Raw genomic sequence first — 12224 nt, forward strand, 5'->3', positions numbered from 1 at the left:
TCTGTCATTGTCAGAGATACTACTCCATACACACATACACACACATACACACACCAACTCCAGCTCCAGCTCCAATACACAGACAGCTCTGGGCAAATTGGACAGCCCAGCCTATCTCGGTCACCACAATAACTGCAGATACACTCTATTACACGCTTCCCTAAACGCGTCCAGCACCCAACGCTGCAGGGCTACCTACCTTACCTACTACACCCAGGTCAAGAACGCCATCGGGAGATAGCCACGAGAAATCCACAAGGCTGCCTCGCAAATTGCTTTGCTGTGTACGAAAAATATACCTAAAGCGACAAAGCATCCGGCAGACGCTGCCTTTGCCTCTCAATAATCGCCGTTGATACCGACGCCCTCGCACCTCACACCTCGCTCCCCTCAGCTTCCCACCATCCATCCATCCTGCCGCATTCCATCGCATACTGTCGCGTCGCATAACCTCGCTCCGTGAACCCCTGGTCTGGTCTACTTGTCTCCGAGACCCTGACCAGCATCCTGTCGCTGTTGCCGTCGCCGTCGCCGTCCCTGATATCGACGACGACATAATCGACAACTCCGACCCATCGTCATCGTACTTGGCCGACTCCGTTCGCCCACGAGATAATCCCCGTCGCTTCCCAGGTTGCGAAACCCCCTCCATTCGCTGGGAGTCGCGTTTTCTTCTCCCACCCCTCTCTACCACAGACACACACTCCTCGCGCAAACCCTCCGCGGGGACAGGAGCACAGAAGTCGCCCAGAAGGGCATTCGGCTGCAAATTGACAAGCGCAAGCATCCGACTAGGCCCGCTACACCCACCCAGAGGTACATCCAGCTCTGCCTGCAGTGCCTTACTTCCTCTAGGTAGTGTACTCCGCACTCCGTACCTCTCAGGCTTTCAGTCTGGCTGCCTGCTCAAGGAAGGGTACTTTGGCTTCACACCCCGACGGGGCACGATTCGACGAAGCACTTTCCTTCCATCCACCCTCCCCCTCCGTACCACGACCTTGCCGTTCTCATCAGGTCGCCCACTTCTCCCCGTCCATCCATCATCTGTCTATCCTATCCGTACCTACCATAGGTATACCTTACCACACGACGTCTTTGCGAACTCCAACCAACCATCCATCATCTTCCCTCCTTCACCACCGCACGCGCGCATCTCCACTGGCGACAGCCTTCGAATTCTGCGCCCACACTTATTCTTTGCGTCTCGCGGCCTTGTTCACGTAGACAAGGGCTCATCAACAGCTCCATTTCATATTATTCAGACGCCGCACGACACACTTGCTTTGCTCCTCGCCGCGTGGAAATCAAAGCAAGAGAAGGAAAACTCAGCAACTCTTCGCCACACACACTTTCTCCTCCTCACATCTTACAAAGCTGCTTGCACACAGGCCCTCTCGCCAAAGAACCTACCTACCCGTCGCGCCCCGGGCCCCAAGGACACAGACCCTATCCCATACTCTATTGAGTTCTACGGCTTGGTTGTACCGGCGCTGCAACTCAACTCTTGCATTTCCATCTAGAGTTCAGAGTTTCCTTATTAGCCATACGCCCCCATAACCCTCTTATTCCTGTCCCGCGGTACAGAAGAGCGAACAAAAGGCAAGAAAAAGCTTCTATTTCGATTTCTTCTCAGGCCGCTTCCCCTACCCGTTGTTACTCGACATACTTTCCCGCCAGGGACATTTCAGAGCTTTGCGCCAACCATATGCACGCATAAGCCTGCCCTGCATCACCCAACGCACCCTCCCCAGACCCAGTGTCGCCCTCGCCCGCGACCCGGCCGGAAGGCAATCCAACTATATCAAGACACGTCTTTCGTTGTTCTGATCTTGTCTTGACGAATCTACCGGGAGACGTTTGCGCGCTCAATGTACTCCACTCAGCCGAACGGAGCTGATAGTGCGACAATCAACCCGGCTGCCCTCAACTCTCCTGGTATGTTGCTTATTTCGCTATCCATCGCCCCCCTCCACAGTTTCAAGCCCCCCGCCTCCACCCAGCCTGCTCGCTAGCCGTCATCGCATTCCACTGCGAGGCCCTGGCCGGATTAGCAACCATTTCTCCATGCGCAACTACCACTTGCGCGCCCCCCCTTCGCCTGTTTGAGCCATGGCTATGACCTTTTCTACCACAACTGTCCTGCCATAATATTATGCTGACGGCTTTGATCATCGTATAGACCTGCTCAACGCAAGCACTCGCGGCATCAAAAGAAGCCGCTCCCCGGACAATTTCCAGGGAAATCCATCTGCAGGTATTTCCGGTATGTCCTTCCTCTATCCAAAATCTCGTTCTTCCCCATCATGCTTGTACTGTCCAGCAGTCGCGCGTGTAACCTCTTGCTTCCTTCCCCGCCACGCGCAACGCGATACAAACTAACACTGGTATCTTTGTAGGTGACTCCAACCCGAGAAAACGTGGGAAGTCATCCAAGTCCAAATCATTCGGTGCCATCTCCGAGACTGCCGGTCAGGCCCCAGTAGCCAACATGCCTCAAAATATTCCACCACCGCAAACCCCCCAGAACCAGAGCGCGCCGCTGCCTGGGGGTCAAGCCGCCGTCAACTACGCGCCCGCGCAGGCCTCGCCTCCGCCCAAGACGACACCAACAAAGACTACCTTGAAAGCTCTTCCTACAGTGAGAGATCACACCACCGACCAGCTGAACCCCGCCGGCGACGAGTACCTCCCGAGAGAAATCGACGAGTTTGGAGAGAAGAAGGTGATGCCCAATGGCCAGTTGCTGGGCGGCCGCGAATACAGATGCCGAACCTTTTTAGTTCCCAACCGTGGGGACAAACTTTTCATGCTGGCGACTGAATGCGCGAGGGTTTTGGGATACCGAGACTCGTACCTTCTCTTCAACAAGAATAGGTCTCTGTTCAAGATCATTGCCAGCCAACCCGAGAAGGATGACCTCGTCAGCCAAGAGATCCTGCCATTCTCTTACAGATCGCGACAAATTGCCATTGTCACCGCCCGATCCATGTTCCGCCAATTTGGAAGTCGCGTCATTGTCAACGGTCGACGAGTTCGGGATGACTACTGGGAGACAAAGGCCCGTAAACAAGGATTCACAGAGGCCGACCCCGCTGGCGAAAAGCGTCCAGGAGCAGCCAAGGCCAGAGAAGCCGCAGCCGAGGCGCAGAACCAGGTCCTGCTGGGTGGCCCTCATGGTGAGATCGTCTACAGCAACACACCCAGCCAATTCCCCGGCGCCCCTCAACCCCAAATCGTCCAACCAGGTATGCTTGGAGCGCCAACCGGAACCACGACCAGAATGCCCGTGATAACACTAGGATCAGAGCTCAGTGACAACCGTCCTCGCGACTACAGCGGAATTCTCAAGGGAGGTCCTCGCCAGGAAATCACCGGCCCGGCTTACCAGGATCAAACTCGACCTGCTCAGATTGGAGAAGTTCATGCCCAGGCTCACCACGCCGCCGAGTACAACCGGTCTCTCAACCAGCAGCGAGAGATGCGCGGCGATTACCTCCAGGGTATCTGGAGAAGGCCGCATGAGCAGCCCCAGTCGACGAACCTTGTCCAAAATGTTGCCACAAGCGAAGCCGCTGTTCCTGCTACCCGAGCAACACAATCGCCGCACACTACGGCGAGCAATATGCCGCCGCAATCAGGCATCGTGCCCAACCAGAGCCCCCAAATGATGATGACAGCCCCACCATACTCTCAATCGATCCATGCGCAGAATCCAATTAGCCAGGCTCCGATGAGAGGCATGGCTCAGCCATCTGCCCAGAAGAACAACAAGCCAACGACTTTGCCTGCAGCCGGGAGTGCGAGCAGCATGCCTCAGGGTGCTCAGGGTTATCACTACCCAGGGACTGGCCAAATGTGGCCTCAGACGCAGCAGACTCCCCAACAACATAATTACTCTGGGTACACGACACAGGGCCAGCAACCCCATCAACAATCGCCAGCTCCCCAATTGCGACATGCGACCAGCGGCGTGCAGCCGGGCATGCAGTTTTCGGGAATGCCAGGCATGGGACAGAGTTATGGTGCCGCCGGCCAAGGTATCTACCCGACAGACCAAACCCCGCGTCAGTATATGCCCCAGCCGAACCAGGGATCTCCGGCCGTGACACAGGCCTGGTCCAACCAGCAAACGCCAGCCCAATGGTGGTCTAACCAACCTCAATGAGGACCGGAGAAGAGAGTCGAAACACGATGATCCCGTTCAACTCGCAAATTCGCTTCTACAACAAACAGCGTTATGCCATCTACACTTTTTTGTCCCTTTTATATATATAGGCGGCGGTTACTCCCTGGCTTTCGCCGGTTTGGCAGCCTTGCTGCCCTTCTGAAGGATACCCAAGCATACAGTTCGGTGGAGGCTATGTGCTTTTGGGCTGCGGGCCTGTCAGTCTTCGTACAGCATTTTGGCCGAGAAGGATGGATAGAGGAGTAGTGGGGAACTAGGAACACATGGGCTCAGGTCCTTGGCGGAGGGAAGGGTCTTTTTAACTGTATCGCGCCTCTATTCGTGGTTTAGTCAAAGTTTCTGGCATCTTAGGGAGGATGCATTGTTTCTTTTCTGTTGATCATTGTTGGATTCGGTTCTCTCATCCTTATCATCACCCATGGACACCTTTTTTCTGTTTCAACTGTTTCTGATTTATTTCGCCGTTGGCACACGGGCACCTCCGACTTCAGTTTGATACCATCGCCGTCCTCCATCGCCGATTCGCTTCGCTTCACGCGCTGTCTTAGTTAGTCCTTCTCATCCTCTCGAATACACGATACCACACGAACACCACATCCACGCGTCCACATCGCTGCGAAACTGAATACACATCATCACTCAGTCACATACCTGCCGCGGCAAAGTTGATGAGTACAGCGGTATTGTGCCTAGTTACTCAGCAGCACCTCAGCTGTTCGAATGAGGAAGGTGTGGCTGCAAGACCATGCACATTGTCAGTTCTTTGGGATCCTTGGAGCCTAGGCTTTCATGCTTAAGACCAAGCTCATCTCTCACATTAAATGACACTTGTGTTCTGGTGTGTTCTGATATCGACATGGCCCGTGAGGTATGACCGGGCGCCTCTCTGACAGGGAGTCAAGGTTATCACGAAAGCGAAGAACAATGAGGGCGACAAGTTACAATATGGTTTTAAGGTTTATCCACAATCCAGGGTACACCCTTTTTTCGAAGACAGCGAAAGCAATTTGGGTCATTGGGGGGAAGCACTTGACATGGGCGATGACTCTATTCAGTCTGCACGTCGGCGGTCAAATGATTTTGGCCTTGTTTTATCTTTGTGTCGGCCGATACGGCAGCATCGAAGGAGTTGTTGGTATTGCTTTTTGGGTGAAACTCGATATCGGTTGTCATGTTTTGGTTAACCAGGAACCCGGGAAGCGCCATGATCCGGCATCGGGGTGGGATTTGTTTCGTTTCTTCCGCGGCAAAGTGGCAGTGGCAGGGAGGCTTCTTTGGGATTGGATTGCATGAGGGCCGTGTCGATCGAACACCTGTGGCTCATATTTTGTTTTTGTTCGTCTGGGGCCTATTGTTTTTTTTATTTTGTTTCTTCCGTTTCTTGATTGTACAACTCGATTCACGACTGATGGGGCGGGCGGTGCAGACACGAGATGAGATGGATGGCCGTTTGGAGACACATCTGGAGGATAGTAGTGCTTTCTGACTTTCTTCTTTTTTAATGCAAATACGTTTTTTTTCCTCCCCTTTTTCAATATTGCAGTCAACAACACTGCCAACGTTACCACGTACCCTGCGTCTGCAGTGCGCCTGTAGGTTTGTTTCTCTCTCGGCTCAGTTGGAACAACTATTTAAAGCATGGACGAGGGTGACCGGTAACAGCGTGCCCCGGAGGATGCATGTGCCATCTGGTCGTGACTTTGAGTTTCTCCATGGTGGAAGGAAGGCTTCGTTATCGGGACGAAGACCGGCATGTTGTGAGACAAGGGTCTGTGTACTCTTCTTCCGTCCATGAATTCACTGCAGCGGACAGGTTTTGGAAACCTGTTCTGCGTGTACCAACCTTAGGCTTACACCCCCCCTCTTCTCCCCTCCTCCCCGATGAACGGATCATTGCCGCTTTACCGCCAGTATTTTGAAGTTTGTAGGTAGGTCAGTAGGTAGGTAGGTAGGCCCCCCTTCCACATCGCCTCTGTCGTCCGGGTTCCACGGGAAGATAGATCAAGGTGACGGAAGAAGGTTAACCGATTAGGGTGATGTGGGATGTTTTGGGACATGTGGTCTACTCTCTCTCTCTCTCTCTCTCTCTCTCTGCGTGTGTGTCTCTCTCTCACGTGTCTTGAGGTCGAGCACCCCTCCCCCCTTTCAACTCTCTCGGCCGAGGAAAGTGAGGATTAGAAGCCCGCAGCCGAAGGTCCTCCTCCTCCTCTACTACCTCTTTTGCTACCTCCTTCCTCCCCGTTTTCGTTATGAAGGGTGGGTTTGCTTTGGGTAACTAGTTCGGACTCTTTTTATGAGGGGGCCGGGGACAGATGGGGGGGCTCAAGGAGGTGGATAGGAGGGATAGAGTGCCGAGATGCTGTACACTGTTCTCCATGTGCTCTTACACCACGGTTACCCTCGTTACTCTTGATCTGTGGTTGGACAATTGATTCTGTCTATTAGTAATTTTCGGTTGACTTATTCCAGGCATTCGGGGACAGATGAACTCCCGGGTCTGTCGAGTATTAACCTCAACAATGTTTGTGAAAGAGAAAAAGAGTGGCATACTTTTCTTGTTGTACGGGGGATTTACAACTGCCGAATCAAGGTGCCGAAAAGAACGGATTACATTTCCCATAACTCTCGCAATGGGGAGAAGAAAGAGAAAGAGAGAAGAAAGGCAAAAGAAGCTTGAGGTTTTGATAGAGTTCTCCCCTGGATACTAGTAACAGGAGCGCCTTTTGGTGCATGCTCTGTTTGGGTGAGGTTAGGTGAAAAGTGTGACCAGAAAAGTGTGGGAAAGAATACGCGATGAGGAAAAAACTGCCTGGGGAGAGAAGAGAAAAGAGCAAGGACATGTGGGAGGGTATAATGAAAGTTGACGATACCGAAGATGCGGCTCCTCAGGCGGAAAGACAAGGTTAGGAGAAGGGTGTGTAAAAGGTGCGAATGCGGAGAGAGAGAGGGAGGCACGACGAAAGTGAAAAGAGAGAACCACGTCTTCGAGACTTTCGGGGGAAGGATAAGATGAAGAACCTGAAAGGAAAGCCGTCGGCGATGGATGTCTCATGAAAGCGCCGCGCCGCCGTTGTGGGGGTGTAATCTTTCCTCGGACCCTTTGTGCGTCTGGCCGGTGGGAGCTGGCGACGAAAAACGGTCGAGAGGGTGGGTTGAGACCCAGAGATCCGGAGTGGGAAACTGAGATGTGGGTTGTTGCTCGCGCGCGCGAGTTAGAGAGAGAGATGGGAGGATCTATGATGAAGGGTGTTTGATGGAAAGGTGGTGGTGTGTGGTGATGGTAGTGGGGTGATGTTGATGATGATGATGACTTTCAACGGACTTGATGGAAGCTAGTGAGTGGCAAGGCTGAAGATGAGATAATCGCCCGGCGAAAGCGGAAGCCTCGTCGGACCCGACCTGCTTCTCTGCTATCGATCAGCCGCCTCCGAAGTTGCGATAGGTTCTACTATGTGACTACAAGTGCACGAGGGTTGTTTGCTCCTGCTTCCCGTTTCGTCTCGTCTTTGTGGGGAGGCATGGAGGCTCTTATTACCTTCCTCACCCCCTGACCGCCCGTCCTTCTTCTTGTGCAAAAGAGGAGGGATGGGGGCATTGGAATAGGATGTGGGCAGCGACGAACAGGAGCGAGCCGGAGGAACTGATGGGGATGGAAAAGGGCACACCATCCATCAAAACACCAAGTTAGGAAATGCTAAAGAAGGAACGGCGGAAAGGACGGAAACAAAAAGGAGGTCAAAACGGAAAAGATGGGACCGAATGGTTATTTCAGTGTATAAAGAGTATCTTCGTGTTTGGGCGTCTGTGTGTAAAAGAAAAACGCACGCGTGATCCAAGCATCGTACAGGATGAAGGAAAATGTGATATCGGGATGTTTTTTTTACCTTTCTCGCATGTCATCCGAAGAGACGGAACATTGTGCCTTGAAGTTGAGTTAGGACTTAAGTGTTTTACAATCGGCGTTTGCAGCCTCAACGTTTACTGATATCTACCGTGTCACGATCATGTATACGCTTTTATTTTCCCCCGAGGCTGTTGGCAGGCGAATACGGTAAACGGAACGCACGTACGACATATTACCAGTGAAAAACCCTCGATCATAAACTTTGGTGGGAAATAGATTCCGTATTCGCTGAGTATCAGCGTTAATCTCTTCTGTTCTTGCTATCTTGTTGGCATCATGGCTTTTGTTTTTCTTCTTCCTGCGCAGAGATCATAACGTTATCATGTTGATGGTTGCTTTCGTAAAGAGCATCCTGTGGGGTGGCGTATATATACGTTTAACTGTTGTTCGTCTTGATGGGATGAGGTTCAAAGTCTTAACATCTGTGAGTACTGGTAGGGTGGGATAGCGTCAACAAACGATGAGCCTATCCGCATGTAGGTTCGTATGTTCGTAGCAGACTTCAAGAGTGTGGTTCCCTCCCGGTACAGATGAACCGTGACCCGGGGGTAGCCAGAGACGGATCTCTGAGGAAGGGGGCCGGACAGCCGCGGTATATCGTTCGCCGATTCTTACAAAGAGGCTGAGATTCCATGCTGCCAAAGCGAATGGCCAAGGGGCACCAACATCGCATTCTCTTACAGGCGTGTTTGCACGAAAACTATGTGTATTCCCGAAAAACAAAAATCCATTCGCATTACTTTCCTTCCATGACCCAAAAACGGGGCTGAAGCTCCCCATTGCAGCCCATTCTTTTTTCGCCTTCATCACGCTAGGTAACCTCATGTCGCCCCCATCAACGTTCAACCTATCCGATTCTCTCATCGTCAACCCCAACATAGGAGATTAACCACGAGGCTTAGTCACTCTCGTCCCCGTCGAGCGCCTCATCAACGTCACTGCCCTCGCCTTCCTTCGTCTCCAGCGCATCGTGCATCTCCTCACTGCTCCCTTCCTCGTCCTCGTCATCATCCTCTTCTTCCTCTTCCTCATCCGCCTCCTCGTCTTCCTCTTCTTCAGCCTCCTCCTCGGGCTCCGTCTCTGCGTCATCGGCCTCTTCGTCAACGGTCATGGCTGAGTCGTCTACACGGGCCTTCTTTGAGCGGGGGGCCGTGTCTGTGGATGCTGTAGTCATGACGCTGTCGTCGGGGTTGGAGAGGAGGGACGCATCTGCTGATGCGGTGCCTGCTGCCCCGGCTGCGGCACCGCCCTTCTTGGCGGCGACCTTGTTGCGGTAGTTTGTGCGCTTTGCGTTTTGGATTTGGGTGTATTCTGAGATCGAAGTTAGTGGTGGTTGCGCCTCTCATCGCTCAGTATAGATGAGTGAAAAAGAGTAGTGATCTTCAGATTGATGATTTGTTTCAAGGCCATCTTCGGTGGTGACAAGGGAAAAACAATAGGATAAACTCACTGGCAAATTCCTGCTCCAAGGGCTCTCGCAGGAAACCGAACTCGATGTCATCCAGAGCCTTGAAGACGTCTTCAGCGCTGACAGTCTTTTTGCCGGCATTTGTTGTGATTTCATTAGCACTGAGAATCACAACATGAGTTAGCTTCATTTATGCTGAACAAAGATGGACTCTGCTACTGAACACCATGGCTGCCGGTTTTGACAAAGAATCTTATAGGGATTCAAGAGAGGTTTTGACGCACTGAGAAGCCAGGTAGTTGATGAACACCGTCGCGCTCTTGCCCATGGCTAAGACGGCATTGGCCTGAATCTGAGTCTGAGGCGGAAGGACACCCTTTGCCAGCCTGGTGATGATGGACTTGGGCAAGCTGAGATCCTACGGATTACGTTATAAATTATTCAAGCCCAGCACATTGTCGCCAGCATCGCATGGATTTCCCCTCTTACCTCGATGGTGAGAGCATCCCTATCCGCCTTGGCCATCTTGTCATGCGTCTGACTCTCCTTCTTCTCCGTCGTCGCCGGCGTCGACTTTGCCGCGGCCGCGGCAGCAGCAGAGTCAGGCGTCGGCGCGGGCACACTGGAAGGCGTGGCTGAGGAGGGCTTGGCCGCCGATGCTGAAGACGGGGTGCCGGCGGCGGTGGCAGCGACAGAGGGTGCCGCCGCGGCCTTGGCCGGTGTGGTGGAGGCAGAGGGTTCCTCGTCCATGACGATGAAGCGGGCGTTGGACACGTCGCTTCTCCGGCTCGCGTCGCTTTTGCGCGGAGGCATGATTTGTGAGAGCGAGTGGGAAGGTCGAGAGTCGAGAACACTGAGTCGGGTAATGAGGTAGCGGGTGCTAAGAGGGATTTATTGTGGAGAAGGAATGGGAGGAAATGGAGTTGTATCCGTACTCCGTACACCACCCCTGGACTCTTTCTTTTAGCTTGGTTGCCTCAAGATTCTCTGCCTTCTCATGAATTTGCGTGGGTGCGATGAAGCAGTACACGATTCTATCCTTCTCTGGCCTCGAAAGCTGATTGTGTAACTACTTTTTGCCGGCTGTGTGTCGAGGAGTTGAAGTTTTTCATGTGGCAGGGAAGATGCGATAAGCCCCTCGGGATGGGCCGCGGCCTGTCGATGAACCAGGGGGATACTCGAGCTCGCAAAGCTGCTGCTAAAGGGCCAATTGCGGGATCTCAAGCAGCCGAGAAGACCCTTCCACTGCCGCCAGATGAGGTGGAATCAATGCCCTTCGAGAATCAAGAGGCGGTTCCTGAAGCGGTGGGCAGGACAACGAGTGGTTGAGGTGCGCTGTCGTCGTTGGCCAGCGCGTCTGGGGGTCCAGTGGACGCGGTCTGGACCCGCTTTTAGGAGCAGACGCGTTAAGTGCATCTGTCATTCTCTCATCTCATGGCTTCACTCATTTGCCCTTCTCACCCAATACTATCTATCACTCATTGTACTCGCTCGCTCACTCATTATTGCACTGCTAACTAATCGGAGCATGAATAAATCAGAGTGCGGTTCCTGTAATTCCCGGTCTTACACATCATTTTACGCATCGAATGGTATTCGCCATGCATGGACCCAGCAGATACCACTCGCTCAGCCATCTAAGCTGGAGTAAACTGTTTATTGGAAACTTTGCAAACGTACTTACTTACCTGGTAGTATGAGAAGAGTCTAAAAACACGAATGAGCTCTTCACAAATATTCCCTTTTTTTTTTTTCTTTTTTTTTTTCAACAAAAAAAAACCCCCCCATTCTTGGAATTCTTCGATGACAAGGTAGTTAAGAAGAACGAACGATATCTTCACACATATGCATTCATCACATTGGCCTCGGCCTGCCAGCATTATTCAACAAAATTCAAGTCGCATCCCCGCCCATCTCCATTCCAACCATCAACGCACATCCCAACAGCAGCGGGACAGCAAGGCATCTCGCATCTTCCCTGACTCTGCTATTCACACCTCACACTACACCTCCCGTAACCCCGTCCCCGATTCATCCTACCCTGATTCGAATTTCGTGGGATTATAGAACTCACCCCCCAATACTCAAGATTTGCCATCATCCATCCATAGTCCCTGCTTCCATGATCTTCTCCCCGTAAACATCGGAAATAAGTCGTGAACCCGCAGATGTGACGCGAAGAAGACGCGCGCACGCGGAGAAAAGAGTCTAGGCATCAGAAACCGAGGGAACCATCTACAGAGACGTCATGAAAGGCGTCAGAGGACCCAGAGGGAAGAGATGAAAAGTAATGAAAAGTAAGAAACATGCGAGGGACGAAGCGTCTCCATCTATTCAGCCGCCCCCAATAACTTCGAAGAAGATGGACAGCTTTCTTTTCCTCAACGAATGAAATCCACATCACGACGAGGGAGCAATACAAGCCAAGCAAAGAAGATGGAATAAGAGTTGTACAGTTGTGACTTGCATGTGTACCAAGCCGCCGTGGGTAATGATGAACCGACAAGTCCAACACACGCCCCAGCCTCTTCACGACCATCCATCCGATTCCTTCAAGTTGATAGTGGCGTTCGCCAACCAAAGTTATCACGATCAAAAGAGGCAGAGATACATCCCATGTATCTGTATCTAAATGCGAAGACACCACTCAAAAGTCAAGGACAGGTCTTTCACCTCATCACCTCGTCACCTGACAACCCCCCACCCCATACCCTCCACGACCGGAC

The 12224-nt window shown here is 52.4% G+C and overlaps 2 protein-coding genes across 2 annotated transcripts; one reads left to right on the forward strand and one right to left on the reverse strand.

Annotated features, from left to right (window-relative positions):
- Positions 1-1868: 1868 nt before the first annotated feature.
- Positions 1869-4165, forward strand: N0V96_003974 (uncharacterized protein; the record flags this gene model as incomplete). Its single annotated transcript, XM_065756986.1, has 3 exons — positions 1869-1935; positions 2180-2263; positions 2397-4165. 3 exons carry the CDS (start codon positions 1869-1871, stop codon positions 4163-4165), a joined length of 1920 nt encoding a protein of 639 aa, XP_065614199.1.
- A 4823-nt stretch (positions 4166-8988) lies between these two features.
- N0V96_003975 (uncharacterized protein) lies at positions 8989-10311 on the reverse strand (the record flags this gene model as incomplete). Its single annotated transcript, XM_053188038.1, has 4 exons — positions 8989-9401; positions 9541-9659; positions 9783-9916; positions 9988-10311. The coding sequence occupies 4 exons, from the start codon at positions 10309-10311 to the stop codon at positions 8989-8991; spliced, it is 990 nt and encodes a 329-aa protein (XP_053054000.1).
- Between the last annotated feature and the right edge of the window lie 1913 nt (positions 10312-12224).

The sequence above is a fragment of the Colletotrichum fioriniae genome, assembly GCF_027942845.1.
Source record: "Colletotrichum fioriniae strain IMI 355084 chromosome Unknown scaffold_4, whole genome shotgun sequence".
NCBI lineage: Eukaryota > Fungi > Ascomycota > Sordariomycetes > Glomerellales > Glomerellaceae > Colletotrichum > Colletotrichum fioriniae.